Source organism: Lissotriton vulgaris, chromosome 12 (assembly GCF_964263255.1).
Source record: "Lissotriton vulgaris chromosome 12, aLisVul1.2, whole genome shotgun sequence".
NCBI classification, from domain to species: domain Eukaryota; kingdom Metazoa; phylum Chordata; class Amphibia; order Caudata; family Salamandridae; genus Lissotriton; species Lissotriton vulgaris.
The window spans coordinates 18,025,826-18,045,028 of NC_141700.1; the positions used below are offsets into that span (position 1 = coordinate 18,025,826).

The following is a 19,203-nucleotide window of genomic DNA, read 5'->3' on the forward strand; positions in this document are numbered from 1 at the left end:
GGCCTTCTAAAGATGGAATATTGCACTGCTGGTACCGTAAAACCATAGCAGAAAGAAGACGCTGTGCTGTGGCTGCCTTCTGAAACTCACTTGCTCTCTTTCTTCTCAGGGTCAGAGGCAGAGGACCTGTTATTGTGGGACCCCAATATTCTCCCAGAGCAGGAAGTTGAGGAGTTCCTTTATCGTGCTGCCAAGCGGAAATGGGATGAGGTGTGCAACGACAGCCTGCCTGAAGGGGAGGCTGTGAAAGACAACGAGCAGGTACAACTGTGCACGCCTCAGTATTGAGCACAAGTCCTCAAAGCACTTGATCTATAACCGTGAGTGATCTGCTGGTTGTGTAATTAGAGGTTTTCTGGCTACTCTGCTGTAAGGTTTATGGTAGAATGAAAGAAGCACAATGCGTGCCAACCCTGGGAGCCATAGTAAAGACTGGTTTCCCATCCTTCAGAAGTGGAAGAGGTGTGGCGCCGCGGCCAGGGCGACTGACTCCGGAATCTGGGGATCACGGTTCTATCCCCGGCTCCAGCGGCAGGTCCGCCCAGCACCATGTGACTCTGAGCAAAAGCTTGCTTAATCTTCCCGACGGCCCAGCTCCTAGAGACCCTGATGGGTGATTGTTCGCGCTTTCCAAATGTGGATTATTATTCGGTACCGAGTGCCAGGTGCTGACTGATGTGTGCCCATGAACATCCTTCAGGTTTCTGGGCTGCTGTGCACCATACAGAGGTCACACAGACGATCCATTTTCCTTCATCAAGGCTGCCAGCCGGCAGACATGTATGACATTTTCAAGTCTTCCTAAAAGGTTCTTGGGTAGACCCAGGGAGATCGCCAACCAGATATAAACTGGAAGTGCTGTTGGTAGTTAGGGACCTGAACTGGGGTCCGCGTTCACACCAGTGATAGATGATGAAGACAGCCAGCGACATAGAGCAGCGAGCTCAATCATGCCAGCGGACAATAGTTTACTTAGAGGCTGAACTACATGCAACTGGTGAGGGTTGTTTGCTGTGATTGAACGTAGAGACATAGCTTGCATTCTTTAGAGTACATCACTGGAGATTAGGGTTTGTAGTGTCTCAGAGAGGCACATGAATGTATTTCTGTGAACAGAGAAGGTTGTTGTATTCATTCTCTCGCTAGGTCTGTTTTCATATTCTTTTTGATGAAAAGGAGGTAGTAACGCTGCAGTTAGGTTTGGACGAAAAGGTGCCCAGACCCAATCCAGCCGGTCTTTCCCCGCTGTGGGCAGGGAGACGCGTTGCTTATGTTTTCTGTTTCACTGGTAGCCGGCCTCTTTCAGGCTCATTGATCAGTGCTTCTCGTTTTGCATTCATTGACTGGATATTATGTTTTGTGTCGTAGGCTCTCTATGAACTTGTGAAATGTAATTTCAATACAGAAGAGGCGCTTCGCAGGTTGCGGTTCAACGTCAAAGTAATACAGGGTAAGTCGTCCCCACATCTTCTAGTCGTAGCGTTGGCCTGTTCTACTCTTCTCTGTCGCAAGAATGAAAGTGCTCCAAGGAATGTTCTGCTATGTGTCTAGTCTTAGCTTTGTTATGTAGTAATAGCGAGTGGTAGATCCTCTTGGGCTGAATGTACAGAATCATTTCTCTAAGGTCAAAGAATGACAAACTCCCTGCTTGTTTGTGAGAATGGACCGACCTTTCTGTGGCCTGATGAACACTTCCATTCAGATTGAAGCAGACAAGATTCCCAGGTCTGCTCGACTCCTAGGAAACCCCTTGTAATGATTGGTACAGGGGCGAGGCCAAGCCTGGCATGGCTTTGTCTTGTTCCAGGAGGGCTACAGGGGCAGAAGATTATAGTTTATTTCAAAGTCACCAGGACTTTATTTTGTTGTGTAGGAGCTATGGGGAAAAATAATTATAGTAGTTTCTGTATGTCCTTCAGGTTAACCAAGAAGTTTTGTGCCTTTTGTTTATGGTGGGGGTAACTGGGCCAAAAGATTGATAGTTTATCTCATAATCGTTCACCTAGCACAGCTGGAGTTTTTCTTACAACACGGAATAAAAGGGGAAGATATTCCGAGTTTGTGTATCTCATAGTAGTAAATCGAGAGAACAGAACTTTATATTGCTGTTATAGTACCCTGCCCCCACCCCCCCCCCTGGATCCGCTGCCCTTCTAACTAGAAGTGGTGCCAACATGGTGTAAGAAGGGGGAGTCAGAATCTCATGATTTATAAGTTTTACAAACGGATGCTCTGTAATCTCCTAACCCGAATGCTTCTTGAGAATTCCCATTTTTCTTTCCTCTCTTTCATCGACATTCTTAACTACAGCATTCTCCCAACCCTCAATGTGATGTCATTTCTGCTTCCATCTTGATTGTCTTTGCCTTAACTCTCCTTATCCATAATGGAGATTATTTTCTAAAAATGGTCATCGCTAGTCCAGGTTCCTAAAAACAAAAATGCTGGGGTAGAAAGATCCTGTCTTTGTGCAACCTGGAGGGGGTTTTCCTCGTGTGTCACCTGGATGGGAGGGTCCCCTCAAGAGTCCAGTGGTCATGGGGTGCTGTAAAGCCAATTTCATGTTAACCTTTCAGCTAACCGCATGGGATCACTGACCCTCATTGATGTGTTTGCCTCCTTGTCACAGGCACATCTCCAGACACTTGACATATGGTCTTTACTGTTACTGCAAAGTATTATTTTAATTTGCTCATGGTGTGTGAGCAGATACAGCTGAAGGATACTTATTTTCATCTAAACAGATATAAAAGCAAACTCCTATTCCTTAGCTGCTCGGATCGGCTGCGCTCTACATGCTTCCAGAACCAACCGCGACATGTTAGTGTAGTGCACAACACATAAATGTAGAAAGTGAAAGAGTTTAAAGAACTAGTTTTACAGCGAGTTACATGGGATACTGCTTTAAGGTATCTTGCTCAACACTCTGAAACAGACTGAATCGTTCATACACATAACAATGGTGTTTGATCAAGCTGCTGGTTTAATGACGAAACTTGAGCCATTGTCAGGCCAACCATTTAAAGAAAGGTTACTTACTCATATGTGGTTCTGTAGGAAAATCAATATTTAGAACTGAGCTTGCAAGCAAATGCTTGGCCTTTTTTGGGCGAGTTGATAAGATAGCATTGGGGATATGGCCTCCTGGTTGAACCAGTGTGCAGAATACTTTAGTAGCCAGGAGCCCCCTAGATGTTAAACAATTAAGAATCTGAAAGTGTTACAACCAAACAATGTCTTAAGCGTCTTCACAAATCAGATGATCGGTCCGCATACTCAGTATTAGTTGTTGCTCACCCGTCTGTAAGGCGTCTCCATGCATAGATGTGCCCTGCAGACAGCCCCCAGGGTTTCTGGACCGCCATACACTGACCTTTTGCACCTTCGGTTGTTCTTAACATGTGACGCCTGTATCTCTCTCTTAAGCTACCTTTCTCTTGTTTTCCATTATTCTGTCACCTCCCCTTCCTTATTCTTTGTTTATACTTCCTGTTCTTTGTTTTTCAGATTGCCTTTGGCTTTTCACTTTCTAATCTGTATCTCTTGCATGCTTCTCACCCTCTGCCTCTTTTTGTGCAGATGAACTCTGTGCTTGGAGTGGAGAAGAAAGGCGGAACTTTGAACACGGGTTCAGAGTGCATGGGAAGAACTTTCATCTCATTCAAGCAAACAAGGTAAAGCCATCTGTTTGGTATTATGTCCTTTAAGAAATTGTTTTAGCCAAGTGTTCAGTAAAAACATGTTTTACTTCTCGTCTACCAGTCCTTTTACTGCTGTCATCCCAACGTCCACTTTCTCATTGTAACATCTTCTCTCCCGTCCCTTAAGGTGCGCACGCGCTCTGTTGGCGAGTGTGTGGAGTATTACTACACGTGGAAGAAATCCGATCGGTATGACTATTTTGCACAGCAGACCCGCTTTGGCCGGAAGAAGTGCAGCATGCACACCGGAGTCATGTACGTAATGCTATCCCAGAGGCGTGCTCGTTGTGTCATACATTTATTTGCTTTTTTTCCCTTGTCTTCCGGGCAGCTTCACCACAGATTCTTTGAAATGATTCTCAGAGCTTGGAGGAACCAAGAGGGTCTCCTGTCTTTGCATACTTCATTTCAAAATACTGTTTGGGCTAGACTAGTCGTTTTGTGTCCCCTCCAGAAATTATGGACCCAGGCTTGAGGCCGCAGCAGTGACCCGTTGACGGAAAGTCATGGAATGATATGCATAGCCCTCGATGGAAGAGCTTCAATGCTATCAGAAAGTTCCACCCACTGAAAGTTCTAACTAAAAGGCACAGACCCAATAGAATCATTGCAATTGTGGCCGAGGATGTCCACAAGGCAGTACCGTCTCTGTCGCCGCATTGTCTTTATGGAAACTCCTAGCATTCCAGTGGTGTAATATTGAATAGGCGGGAGAGGAGGACAGATGAGACTGCGCATCACAGACTGTATAAATGGAACAAGTATAGGAACACGCGTCACAGATCCATACAACCCCAGCACCATGAGGAGAAAGAGGGTACTCTTTCTCCTCATGGTGCTGGGGTTGTATGGATCTGTGACGCGTGTTCCTATACTTGTTCCATTTATACAGTCTGTGATGCGCAGTCTCATCCGTCCTCCTCTCCCGCCTATTTCCAGTGGTACTAAGATTGCTCATACTCTGATGTTGTTCCCACCCATCCTCTTTCCTTTTTAGATCTTATACCGTGAACTTAATCTTGTTATTGTTGGAAGACCTATTGTGGACCATTCCAATACTTGAAGTGGGCTTTGGGGCAGCATATTTATTTTCACTGGTTGACTTTCATGTCCATCTCATTTGCTTCCTTCTAATTGGAGGACTTTCCTTTCTCTTCTTTTGTTTGTCCCTCCCCTGGAGCATATATTCTGTACCATTCTTCTGATTGCATGACTTAACATTCTTCTACTAATCACTTCCATGAAATTACTCTGCTTCAAGAATTCCATATGAGTCCATGTTTTTTTTCTTGCTATCTCCTGTGTGTGCTGCTTTCTACTTCACACACCCACTCATCCATTGGCTCCCTCGCCCCTCTACGTTCTGCTCTCTCTTCTAATAGTGCTGGTTTCATCATACACCATGCCATGGTGTCTCCGCTGGCAGGCCACCTGTCTTTCGAACAGTGTTAGAGTCCATTGATCGATGAAATACCGTCTCAACTGTTCTTCTTACTCTCTCCTTTTATTACCAGTGCACAACTTGCATGTCTTGTATTCTGCATTCTCGCCTTCCTTCTTTTCCTAATCCACTACCGCAAGGACCACATATTCTTTGACTTGCTGCGTAACCCACTGTCTCTTCTTTTTGTGTTATTGCCAGTATTACGGTCTATGGGCCAGATGTAGGAGCCAAAATACCGGTCGGTAACGGCCGATTTCGGCCGTTACTGACCGGTATCAAGTATTTGGCATGTAGGGGCCCTATTTTACTGATTCTGTAAATTTACCGAATCTGTAAAATACCGAATCAGTATTATTACCGATTCGGTAATTTTGAGATGTAGGTGGGACTCTTCTGAGTCCCACAGGCCTTACCGAATCGGTATTTTACCACCCAATCCAATTGGGTGGGAAAATACCGATTCCAGGTGTGCATGCACATGTGTGCATGCACATCTATGGCATGTGACAGACATGTGCCACATGTCACACATGCCTGAATTCGGAGTGCTAGAGGGTGTCAAAGTGACACCCCCTGCACCCTTGCAACATTCGGTTTTACCGAATCGGTAAATACCAATTCGGTAATGCCCATTGATTCCTATGGGCTTCAATGCCCATAGGAATCAATGGGCATTACCGAATCGGTATTTACTGATTCGGTAAATACCGATTCTTACAGAATCGGTAATTCAATTACCGATTCGATCTACATCTCCCCCCTTCTATTTTACCGATTCATAAATACCGAATCGGTAAAATTCGGTATTTATGAATCGGTAAAATATACTTACCTACATCTGGCCCTAAGTGATTTTACTTTATCATACTTGGTCTCTGTGCTCACTGAAATCAAGCTGTGCCCGACTTGTGATCCCAATCAGGGTGAAACCGGTCCTGGGTTGCTTGTGTTCCAGTTCAGGGAGGACCTAGCTTGGCAGTTCGGACTAGACTATTCCCATGAGGAGCAGGCTCAAGACTGATTTACTTTTGATGGAGCAAAACTAAGGTGGCATGGTGGGCAAAAGAATTTTGGGTTGGAATGCTACCCGAGCAATTGGCAGTTTCTGAGGTTAATCCAAGTATTCCATCCATCACTTGTTTGCACACTTCAGTGTAATGCCCTAAGTGGTGACGGGTTTGCCAGAAATAGGTTCCGTGCACATAGTTACTGGAACTATGCTGCACCCGACTAACGAGCCCCAGTCAAGGCGACACTGGTCTTTGGTTGCTTCTGTTTCCGCTCAGGGAGGATCTGCCATTAGGAGCAGGGTCCAGACTGATTTGCATATGATGGGTCCAAACTGAGGTTGCATGGTGTGAGAATAACAATGGATGTGGGATGTTGCACCGAGAAATTACCAGTGGCTGAGATTAATTCGAACATTCCCCTCATCGCTTTTTTATTTATTACATCATCACCCATCACCGTTCCCTCTTCCTTCTAATTGAGCTCCCTGCACCAGAATACCTTACCCTACCTTTTCTCCAGCTACATTCCACTTGCGCCCGAGTTGTACGATCCGTGACCTGCTTTCATGTGCATGCTTTTTCTCCCTTCTTCTTACTGTAATGTTGATCATTGTGAACCTGCCTACACTGTCTCACCTGCTCTCCCTCTCTCTTTGATGGTGCAGGGATTACATGGACAATGACTTGGATGGTGGTGATATGGAAAGCATCAGCCGACCCCACAGTTCTCTACCTGTGCCCTCCGCCCCAAACTGCCTGGACTCCCACTTTAGCCAAGACCACCTGGGCATGGATAATGCAGGTAAGTCCTTCTGACCAGGCTAATGATGTGGGGCCCTTAACACACTCTGTTGACCTATGGAACAGTTCGTATCCCAAGCAGCTGGCTATTTAAAGGTCAATTCTATTTACACCAGACCAGCGCTCAGGGGTCATATCTCACTTCTAGGGACGTAAAGGAACCTTATCCAAAAACCTCCTTTCAGATATTCACCCAATACTTCTGTATTGAACAAAAGATGGTAGCAGATTTCGGTCTCGTGCTCCGGGTCCACCAGTTGTCGATTGGCTGCTGTGTGAAGGTCTATTCTTGCTTTAGAAAGATTGGGAGTCATTTAGTCTCCCAGAAGACTTGTGCACTGTTTGGTTAAGCTTTAAAAGGGAAGCAAGGTTTGTTTTACTAGAAGATTTGAGATTCAGCAAGGTTCAAACACGTTGTATAGAGCATCAAGCTTGCCTGTGGGAAACCACGTTTCTTCGAGGAATAAAATAATAATATTTGCTGAGATAATTGTTTTAGTTTCTGAAGAATTGTTAATTTTCGCATTTCATTAGTGTGCAAACCCAAAACAAATTCTTATTTCATCAGTAGTATTAGTTAACATTGTTATTCGGTGAAATATTTCAGAATGGATTGGAAATGATTAGCAGCTCTGGAGTGCACAATTATCTTTGTAGACGATTGCCAGAGGCACTGTTTAAGTGGCCTTCGAGACTTCCTTGTGAAAAACGTTATTAGTCCAGTAAAGTTTTTTCCTTTCATGATCAAATACTCATGTTTAATCTTTCCTTCTTGGAGTGGCTCTGGCTCAGAGGAGTGGCAGAGGGCCCTGTAAACGAGCTGAGCACTCTCCTCACGACACTCTTCTCTCTCTGGCCAGCTTATGCTTTAATCGAAGGGCCTTGAGGTCAGTGTTGGTCACTGGATCCTTTTTGCAATAGACGGACTCAGAAGGTCAAGATATTATATGTATAATTTCTAGCCAACCTCTTCTCATCTTTTCGCAAAAGTTCCCCGACTTGCGTTGTTGTCAGGTTCTTAAAACGGGTACTCTTCACAAATATCTTTTGAAACCAAGGGTCCTGGTCATGATTCTTTGTCTGACTGGGGATTTGCAATCTCCATTTTGAAGATGTTTTCAGCTATGGGCTCTTTTCTAGATCTTTTGTAGCAGGTTTTATGTGCCTGTTTCTGTGCATGACATTATTCCTGCATGTGTGTTCCGGTGTATGTAGTGTGCATGTGCGCAGTGTGTGTATATCCATGAATGCATGGGCTTCTGCAAGCCATGCATCTGTCTGTCTGTGTTTGAGAGATTATTCAAGCTTCCTGGTCTGTGTTGCACGCATTTGTGTATTTGTTGCGAGTACTTCTGCATCTAAATCCTTCTTTCTTCTCTCATGACAGATCCTGGCAGTGTGGGGAGTACAGCGTGCAGTGTGGGGAGCCTGAGCGGTTCTGGACACGGATATGAATGTAGCACTCCCTCTGAGACAAATTGTTCTTTTGACCCTGTGGACGAACCCTCCGAGATCACGTCCCTCTGCGACAGGGGCCTTCTCCACGCGTCGGAAGCTGGGTTCTACCAGCTGCCGGCAGGTCCAGACCCAACGGACCCTCAGGACATGCTTCCCAGTGTTGGTGGGCGCATAACCTTGGACTTTGCTCTCCCAGGGGGAATTAACGAGGGGCGCCCCCTTCTTGCCAATGTGGATTTGGGCCATGATGCCTCGGAAGATGCTGCCACCCAAGTGTCGTTGTCGGTTACGGATTTTGGGCTGATTGGCCTCCGAGATCTAAACAGTTTCCTGACGACACACCCCTCTTGCGCATCGCCTTTGGTTCATTCTGAATCTTTTTCTCAGTGACTTGATTGCCTTATGCAAGTGAGGCAAGAGAACAAGCAGTGACACTTTCTGTAGCTCTGCTGCGGAATACAGGACACGGGTCCCTTTAAATCTACAGCTGTATGGTGCCTCCAAGATTTCCAAAGAGGCGCCCGTTCTCTCTCCCTTGGTCCAGACTCTCCTGCCTGCCTCTGTTCCTGTTCTTGGACTTCAAGGCACTTGGTTTCTGAATTCGCAGGGGTTGTCCGGCCATGAAGTGAGGGTGATCCACAAGGACTTTGCAGCTCAGAAGAACTGGCTAAGTTACAGAAGTATATGTCCTCCTTCTAGGAGAGGAGAAATGATCCATGGTTATTGTCTGACCTATTGGCCATTGAGCGGATAGCAATGGCTCGACCACCTGGATAATGCTTGTTGCAATATTAGGAGTGCACTTTCTCGAGTCACCTCTGTCTCAGGAGGTGGTGGGGAGATCTCGTGCCAATTGGGTCAAAGGGAGAATATGAAAGCATCTCTTGAGGAGATCCGTTTACTGACCAAAGGATCTGCCTGCGGTCATTCCCCTAGGCCTTGGAAATACTTCCTTCCTTCAGTCAGTCTGAAAAAGGCATTAGTGCAGAGTTAGTGTTTTTTGAGAGATTAGGGACACGGTATGAGAAACGTTGTGCCAGAGTCTTTCAGCTTAGCAACACTTGAAAGAACTGCGAGAGTGTTAGTTTCTAGTTTAGATTAAGTTATCTAGGAAAACGAATTGTCTTTAGGGGGTCCCACTGTACCCATTCTGCACACTTGTAAAGACCAAGCACAGGCCCGGGGGTCCTGGGACTTTGCCTCTTTGCCAATGAAGGGTACCGCAGGGGTTGCCCTCCAAGTCAGTGTTTGTGCACCTCAGAAGTTCAGCAGGTGCATCTTGGATGTGTTTGCCACACCTTCTGTGGGTTCTGGTGCGGGGGCCTTCATTTTGCCGCACAGGTGCTCCGGCACAACCATCTGGTTCCTCATCGATTGTTGTTTCTCAGCCAATCAAATCGCTTCCATATCCCAAGTCGAAGAAATGTTGAACTTCTCTTCGGAACAGACGTGCACATAGCTTACAATGAAAGAGATTTTCTGCCTTTTTTATTTATTGTTTATTTATAAAAAACAATTTGAGAAGCGTGAATAAACTTTTTGAAAGTGATGGAGCTGGCCTAGTGGTTCTCTCTGTTGTCCCTTGATTGATTGAACACATCTTCTGAGTTTTGGTACTGCCTCTTGCATGGTGGAGCAGTGGCTCAGAGGTCTCACAAGTGTATTCGTGTTTGGAATTGTTTCACTTCCGGTGGTTGCAGAAACAGATTAACTGGTGGGTGTGCCTGATGCGCGTTGTACAGGATTGGCACCTACTGGTTCAAGCAGTATTCCACAAAAGTGAGACTTACAAACAGTGAAGGAAATGGTGCTTAGAAATGTGAGACTTGCACTGGTGATTGAAACTGGGCTTCAGTTCATGAGACTTGCACCCATTTAGTGAACCTTTACCTGTGCCCTGCTTCTCTGTCTCCGGGCCATGTGCCCTCTTTCTCCTTTTCTGACTGACTAGTGCATGGTTATTTTCAGTGGTCTACCTTGCTATTCTTCTCATTTCTGTCAGCCCCTCTTCTCCTGTCTCTGACTTGCTTCCCCAGTGTTTGCTCCCCTCTAATGCATGTTGTGTTGCCCAAAGCAGCTCTTTGAGCTCTCTACAACCAGTGCAGTGTTGGCCTCTGGTAGGCTTCTGCTTCCAGAGGCAAGAGTTTGGATTACTAGAAAAAGGCGCAGTGATTGGAAAATGTCCTTTGTGCGGCGCGCTTACAATCCTGGTTTAGGTTGTTGGGCTCATTGCCTGTCTGGTTAGATGGAGTGAATGGTTTGCCAGGCGAGTGCTTGACTTCTCCAACAGTTGGCACGCCACAGCCTGCTGCAATGGCTGGAAGATTGTGTGGACAAAGAGAAGCTTAGATGGCCAGAGTAAGGCTCCAAGCAGGGCTTGGAGATGCATGGATGTTTGCTACACGTAGGTATACTGCTATACCTAGGTGAGAGTGGGGAGGACAAAATGCATTTGTTACTACCTTACACTCACGCCATCCTGAGGCGTTGCTCACAGTATACTCATTTGTAGGCTCCAAATGATGTTGCGTCATATGGGTAATGGTTGGCTGGTTATCGTTTTGTGAGCCTGTTAGTATCTCTAGCGGGTGTTTGTCGGCTGTTTCATAAGGTTTACCATTTCTCCTAATCTTCTGGATCAGTTATCCGATTGCGTGCAGATACCAACCGAAGTGGCCTCTTTGAGCTGGTTGAAAAATCCTGAGGCTTGCATATAGGTTCCAGCATCCAATAGAGGTGGGGAATTATTACTGATAGACAACAGGATGAGGTTTAGTCTTTGACAACTGCATGCTTTCTAGACGGTAACAAAGCCACAAGTAACTTAATGCGGTTAAGCCCCTTCGTTGAACCAGCAGGACAACAGATAATGATTGACGGAAGCTGAGGCCTGAAGTTGTTTACTAGTTGTAAGTTCTAAGAAAGCATGTATGGTGCTTTCATCCATTATTAACCGCTGGGTGAAACCAGCGCGGGGGCATTAGTTTTACCTAACTTACTGGGTAGTTTCTGCAGGTTTTATGCATAGTCTTGCTGGTTGAATTATGTGCTCACAGGACTTAGTCAAGGCAGAGAGAATTCTTTGGCCCGAATGTTTAAGTTGACTGAACTTTCCATTGTTGCGAATGAGGTGCCTGTAAGTTGAATACATATGGTGGAGATACATCAGAAAAAGTAATGAGAAATGGAGGGACGGTGAGAAGATTGGAGCCGAGGAGAACTAGAGTGGGATGAGTGAGTGAGAGGGACCTGGAGGAAGAGAGGCCCAAGTGGGCAAAAGGGACGTAGGAGCGAGGTGTTGAAGGCAAGGGATAGCTGAGGAGAAGTGTTGTATGGGAGGGAAGTGCAAGGTTGGGTAGCATGGAGGGGAACAAGAGTGCAGTGACAACGAGAGAAGCTGGATGTTAGGGTCAGCAAGAGTGGGAAAGGTATAAAAGGAGAGAAGAAAAAGGGAAGCCGAAACAGGATGGGGGGAAGAAGGTAGGAGGAGATGAGACATGAGAATACAAGAGCCATAATCTGTTCGAAAAGAGAATAGAAGGGGGTTAAGAGAGATGGGTCTATAGAAGATGGTTAAAAGACTGCAGGGCAGGTTTGGTCCTAATTTCTACAGGCAGAGACTTCGGGAGGAGGGAGGCAGCTGTCAAGAATGATTGACGAAACAAGAGATTCCGAATGTAGGAATGCCCAGAAGAAGGCTATGTTTGTTCCTAATGTTGCTTGTCCCAACGGATGTCTTGAGTAGATTTCCAAGGAAGGTGGAGATTGTGAGTGGAGAGCGTTGTAGGCTAAACATCACAGCATTAATTGAATTAGGATCGGAATGATGTGGTCAAATTTCATTAACGAAGAGAAGAGTCTGGCTGTGGCATGTAGGACACATATGAGAGACATCAGGGCAGATAGGGAATCACCTCGTCAGACCAGCATTGTCGAGGTCAAGATGAGAGAAATAGTGTGCACACAACCGTTTTTAGGCAATCCGGTGGAAAGAGCGGCTTCATTGTTTAAGTACCTGCAATTAAAGGTTAGCCACTTTGCAATTTTTACATGGGGTAATACAGGAAGCAAGGAGTCTTATGTGAATCCAAGGGATAAGACTGCGAAAGAGAGGGAGAGAATTTGGTAATGTTAAGATGCCACAGCAGGTTAGAGTACAATATTTTTTTTGTGTTTAGGAGATAACAGTAAATTCTGCCTTTTTATGGGCAAAGGTGTGGTAGTTTGCCTTTATCCATGTCTGAAGGGCAGTTCATAGGGCAAGTGTGTCTGAAAGTGTTGTGAGTTTCAAAACTTGTCTGTCATCTACCTGTTGAGGAATTGTGACACCTGTCCCTTTGCAAATTTCAGACAGATGGTTCAGACACAAGTTAGTGAGTGTAGAGGTTAGCAAAGAGCCTTGCGGAACCCCATTCGTGACTGGAGCAGGATCCGAGACAGCGCTCTATCTTGACGATTTGAGAATGGTTGGAGAGTAAGGAGGGAAACTAAGTAAAAACTATTTGCTTAAAGCCAACGCTGCTTTCAAGGAGGGACACCAATCAACTGTGACCAGTTTTGTTGAATGCTGCTGTAAGATCACCGGCGTCTAGCATTTTGGATACGTCATGTGGTGTTTTTAATGGGTGGCGGGAGGTTCTGATTCCATGACCCTTGTGAACCTTGATAGGAGAACAGTAAGCAGGTTTTCATTGTTGATGTGTTCTGCGCGCTGTAGGAAGATGTTGTCGAGCATGTACTAGGTTTGATAAGATGGAGGTAGATGGAGATTCTAGCTAGGTTCAGATGGGTGGTGGCGAGGAGTGTGCTTGCGACCAAGGTTTGCAGACCGTAAACCAATAGGGACTCTTACTTCTGACCTGAAAGAGGTGTTTGCACTCAGTGCATAGGCTGGTAAGCAGTGGACTCTGATGGTATCCATGGGAGATTTCTACTAGCTAGGTGTGAAGTCCACCTGAGGAACCCTGTGTGATGCTGGCGTGTTGATAACAGCTTGTCATTTCCAGTTACCAGTGAATGCCTGTGGGTTTCTTTGCAGTTCGTTCATGGAGCCTGACATGCAACAACAGAAGAGGCTTAATGTACTAGATAAGCAGTTAAAGTGAATTTCCATATTGCTGTATTTAAAAAAAAAAAAGAAAAAACAGTGAACTGGGTAGGCAGCTAACCCTAAACTGAGAGTAGCCGAACGTGTCCTTTAGGGGAGTCCGTGCTCCCCTTGAACCTTCTGTTCAGGGCACTGACAGCAGGTGCCTCAGTGCACATTTCCTTTCCCTGAACCAATGATTTCCAGGTGCTCTTGGGGTGTCACACAAAGAGAATGGCGATTCTCCAATTATCATACAGAGATGATCTTGATTTCATCGAAGACTACGGACGCTAACATTATGCAATACTCTTTTATTTCTGCCCAACATGCAGCCCTTTAAAGAACGTACATTTCATTATGAATAAAAACATTACAATAAGAGCTTTCAATACAGCATATAACACCATGGTAACGAGGCTTCTGTAGCAGGGGATCTCTGTGTATAGTCATAATCTAGTGAATAGTCCCGCTCATGTGCGGGGACCCCGGAGCAATCAAAAATAATCTCTTAAGCGGTCTTCTGTACAGTCCTGCATAGACACTTGAGAGAAAGACAAATAATGCAGGCTATACCTGCAAGGCTACACTGTCCAGTACTTCAACTAGAAATGCAAAAGAAATTCCACCAATATCCTATTCAACACAGTCTGCCAAATTTCACCCAAAGAGAAACTTCCCTTTCACAAAATCCTTGGAATGATAGAGCGGAAGGGATGGACAGACAAGCCCCCCATAAGCTGTCATTATGTGGCTTAAAAAGGGATACTGTGCCTTTAAGGAAACTTTCCGGAACTCTCGGTATCCCAGAATGCACAGCAAATCCCTCCACTTTCAGTTCTCTTTTCCGGCTCCTGCAAGCAGGACCCTGGCGCATTGAGCTCTCCCTTTTTGGGTGTTTTGTCTAATTTTTTGCACTTTTCAAGTGTTTAGAGTGTTTCTCTCGACATGTTTTTGCTCTTTCTTCCTTTTACTGGTGATTTCTGGTGAGTTTGGCCACTCTTTTGTCAGATATGCCTTCCTTATTTGACAAATGCCCTGAGTGTGCCAGGAAGAAGGCCAAATCTGATCGACACAGGGTGTGTATCCTCTGTCGCCCTTCTTCTCATGTCCCTGTGGATTGTGAGATCTGCCAGCAGTTCTCCAACAGGACCCTGAAGGACAGGGAGAAGACTCGGCTCCAAGGACTGGAGCAAAGAAGACAGCATGGTCAAGGTGGGTCTGGGCATGGAGAGGCCTCTTCCTCTGCCCGTACTTCGGCCTCTGAGGGGCTCCCCAGGAAAGAGAAGGCCAGAAAACGGCTCAGATCGACATCGATACCCTCGACGTCGGTGTCAAGAGGGATGACCGCCGTCTGCTCCCCGTCGCCCCAGGGCTCTGGGTCGAAGCGACGTCGCTGTTCGACGTCGAGACCTCGGACGAGGTCGATGGTGAGGACCGCTTCGTCGTCGAGATGCCATTGACGTCGTGCAGGGTCTGGAAGGCACCGGCGCTCACCGTCGAGGCGACAACGCCGTTCGAGCATCTACTCGATGTTCGCCGTCGAGAAGAAGATCATCGGGGTCGAGAAGGAGGTCATCGACGTCAAAAAGGGGATCATCAACGTCGAAGAGGAGGTTAGCGTTGAGAAGGAGAAAATCGACCTCCAGTGGGCGTTCTAAGGCCAGGTCGGAGTCCCAGGGCTCTGTAGTCAGCCTTTCCTTGGCTTCCACGAGCCTACGGTCGAGGTGGTGCCGTCGCTCGTCCACTAGGTCAGCCTCGAAGTCACCCCCGTCAAGACCGGCGCAGAAAAGGAGAGTGGTAGAGTCTCCGGGCTCGGAGTACTCCCAGACCTTTTCGCCCTCACGGCCCAGGACGCCTACACCTCCCCCTTTGCCCAAGGACCCTCCTCTGCATAATCCTACGCCTCCACCGCCTCTTCCCCCTCCTCATAACCCTCCTCCTCTTCCACCACCGCCGCCGAGGTCTCACTTTTTGCCTCATCTCCCGACACCGCCTACTGGGCCTCCACGTCCTAGGCTCCCGCCCCCTCCACAGCTCCCTCCTTTACGGCCAGTGGACAAACCGAGGCCGAGTAGGTCGAGATCTCGCTCCAGACAGAGGGACAGATCTAGAAGTGACCGTCGCTCTTCCACACGGTCCAAACGGCGCCACAGGAGGGACAGGTCTGGGTCCCGCCACACTGACTCGTCCAGTGCCCGGGACTATTCACCCACATTGTCGGACTCCCCTCGGACGAGGGTGTCTCCAGTAGACTACATCGTCTCCTTCCAAGAGGTGTTGTTACGTGGGGCGGCAAAACTGGGCATTACACTCACGGTGCCCACGCCATCGACTTCAGTCCTCTTCGAGATCCTGCACAAGAAACAGCTGTCTCGCCCCTTGTTGCCCTTGTTGCCAGGGCTGGAGGAACCTGCCATGGAGCTCTTCCTCACCCCTGCCGCTACAAAGTCGGCACCTTCCAGGCTGCAAAAGAAATACAGGGCCCTGGACTCAGACCCGGCGTTCCTTCGCTCGGACCCTGTACCGAACTCGGTGATTGTAACTGCGGTGAGAAAACAGCACGCCACCGCCCCGTCGTCAACGGTGCCTCCTGACAAGGAGAGCTGCTTGATGGAATCGCCCGGCAGGAAAGTCTGCAGTACGGCCTCCGCGAGTGCCTCGGCTCTGTTGGGCCGTTACGACCGGGCCTTATGGGAGTCCCTGCAGCAGTTCCTGGAACACCTTCCCAGGGATAGAAGGGAGGATTTCCAAGAGATCATTAATGAGGGGATGATGGTCTCCAACCAGGTGATAAGCTCGGCTGCGGATTCCTCGCTCTTGGCAGCCCACGGGTACTGCCATGGGATCAACCTGCGGCGCCACGCCTTGCTGCGTCTGACGTCACTGAAGCCAGAGGCGCAGCAGAGGGTCGTCAACCTACCGTTATCTGAAAGAAACAGGTTAGTATTAGATTCCTTACCTTAGAATATCCCCAGGCGTCAGACTGGATCCGGAAATTTTTGCGTAGCAGTGCCCTTGCGCGTCGGTAGGCATCGTCTGCGGCTCCGCGTCCGTCGGGTGACACCACCCACGCGGCTCCTTCGGAGTCGCGGGCGTCGCGACCTGCCCCATACCCTCCGGTCCCTGGGCAGCAAGCGACGCCGGAGGAGGTTGAGCGTTTCCTCATGGCCATGAGGTCCCTCACTCCTCCGGCAGGCTCCGCGGCGCCTCCGGGCCCAGTGGACCCGTCTGGGGGCCCTAGCGGGTCGGGTGCTTCGGCACCGACGCCGGCGGGTGCTTCGGCCCCGACGGCGCCTTCGGGCCTGGCGCCGCTGGATCCGCTTCTGGATCCGGATCATCGCCGGTCGATCTGACGACCTCACCGGCGCCGGTCCCTCAGGTGTCACCTCCGGCGCCGTCCTCGGGCGGCGCCATCCCTGATGCCTCCCTCGACCCGGTTCCGGCGCCGGAGCGGCGCCTCTCTCAACACCGCTTGGGGAGTTTTACTTCAATGAACCGGCCCCATCATTTGACAACCCTGATTATCAGGGGATGGGTGATGAGGAGTATTGGGATGGGTCTGAAGACCCTCTGACACGTGAGTGTCAGTCCCAGGAGGACTGGACAGGTCTTGGGGATGCCAGTGGTCTGGACACTTCGCCAGACACTGGTTTTGTCTCACCTCCTACCGTGGCTACTGATGAGGGGGCATCCTTCAGTGTGGTGTTGATGCGGGCAGCCAAGGCCTTGGCCCTTGAGCTCCCCGTCGCGGCCGTGAGGACTAACCTCCTCACTGAGGTCCTTAAACCGCAGTCAAGCTCGGCTGAGCCTCTGCTGCCGTTTAATGAGGCCTTAACTGACGTTCTTTTGGGCACTTGGTCCAAGCCCGCTACAGGACAGCCTTTAGATAGGAACGTGGCCAGACGCCGCCGCCCGGCCCTGGGCGACCCTGCTTTCTTGTCCACCCACCCCACCCCAGAGGGCCTGGTCATCCAGGCCTCTAACTCCCAGACCGCATTCCCGTCAGCTCCGCCTGATCCGGAATCCAAGAGGTATGAGAATTATGGAAAGAAGATATTCTCCCTTAGTTTGGGACTGCGGTCTTCCAACACCGCATGCCTCTTGGGCTGCTACACACGGTCACTTACGTGCTGCCACAATGCCCGGCGGAGGTCAAGGCTAAACTCGCCCATGCCCTTGCGGAGGGTCAAGATGCGGCACGTTTTTCCATCCGGTGTGGGCTGGATAACACCGACTCACTGGGCAGAGCGATGGAACGTCGGTGGCGATTCGTCGCCACGCCTGGTTGAGGTCCGCCAACTTTTCTGCGGATGTCCAGAATACCCTCATGGACATGCCGTTTGATGGCCGTCGCCTTTTCGGCAACAATGCAGACCATGGGCTTGAGCGCTTTAAGGACTCCAGGGCTACGGCCAAGTCCTTGGGCCTCTCGGCCCCGTGCCAGCAAATGTTATGTTATGTTAAAAAATCTTATAACGCGCACGTACACCGAAACGGTTTCTTGGCGCTCATAACAAACACAGCGGTCAGGGGTAGATGGTTACTCAAAGGCAGCTTTAAAGAGGAACGTTTTTAATGTCTTACGAAAGAGCTCATAAGAAGGACAGTGACGAAAGGAGGAAGGGAGAGAATTCCAAAAGGAAGGGCAGAGAAAGGAGAAGCGCAAACCACCATGTTTCTTGATCGGTTGTGGGGAATGCACAGGAGATTGTCGGCGGAGGAGCGTAAGTTACGGGTTGGTAAATACCGCTTTAGCTTGGAGGAAATAAAAGCGGGCGCCAGGTTGTAAAGGGCTTTGAAGATAGTGCATCCAATTTTAAAGGTGCACCGTTTGGCCACTGGAAGCCAGTGAAGGCTCCTCAGCAGTGGGGAGACATGCTGGTGTTTTGGTTGGTGGAACACCAAGCGGGCGGCCTGATTCTGGATCAGTTGGAGTCTCTGGAGCTGGTAAGCAGGGATCCCCACATATAAGATGTTTGCAAAGTCAACCCTGGAGATGACTAGAGCCAAGATGACTAAGATGAGTGCCTCTCTGGTGAGAAATCGACAGATCTTGCGAATCCTGCGCAGATGAAAGAAGCAGGATGATGTTACTGCCGAGATCTGCGATTTCATAGACAGATCACCAGAGATGACGACTCCAAGGCTTTTCACGGAGCTGACAGGGCAAGGGGGGGCGCCAAGAGAAGAGGGCCAGTAATTGTCATCCCACGGATTGGTCAGTCCACCCACCAGGACAAGTTCCGTCTTGGATGGATTTAACTGGAGCTGGCTGTGAGCCATCCAATCAGAGATATATAATATGGTGGTTTGAAAATTGGTGCGGGAAGAGGGCGAGGTACCAAAGGAAAGATCAGTTGCAGATCATCTGCGTAGTTATAGATGGTGGCAGGGGAGTGGCGAAGAGAAACCATAAGGGGTTGCATGTATAAATTAAAAAGGAGGGGGGATAGAGCCGAACCCTGAGGGACACCACAGGAAAGGGAGGAGAGGGGAGCAGAAAAGGTGGAGAGGTGAACTGCTTGAGAGCGGCCGTCAAGAAAAGATCGGACCCAATCAAGAGCAACGCCCTGAATGCCGGCGTTAGTGACACGGTCGATCAATATAGTGTGATCGACCGTGTCAAAAGCCGCCGACAGATCTAACAGGACGAGGGATTGAGGGATGTTGTTGTCCGCTCCTGTTCTTAAGGTGTCCATG

General features: G+C 48.5%; 1 protein-coding gene across 1 annotated transcript in view; it reads left to right on the plus strand.

Annotated features, from left to right (window-relative positions):
- MIER2 (MIER family member 2) overlaps positions 1–9,963 on the plus strand; it is a 31,693-nt gene extending 21,730 nt beyond the window's left edge. The window contains exons 8-13 of the mRNA XM_086946752.1: positions 110–261; positions 1,369–1,450; positions 3,580–3,674; positions 3,829–3,956; positions 6,821–6,957; positions 8,344–9,963. Of these exons, the coding sequence (XP_086802878.1) occupies positions 110–261; positions 1,369–1,450; positions 3,580–3,674; positions 3,829–3,956; positions 6,821–6,957; positions 8,344–8,804 (1,055 nt within the window). The 3' untranslated portion in view covers positions 8,805–9,963. The remainder of the gene's footprint in view (positions 1–109; positions 262–1,368; positions 1,451–3,579; positions 3,675–3,828; positions 3,957–6,820; positions 6,958–8,343) is intronic.
- Positions 9,964–19,203: the final 9,240 nt, after the last annotated feature.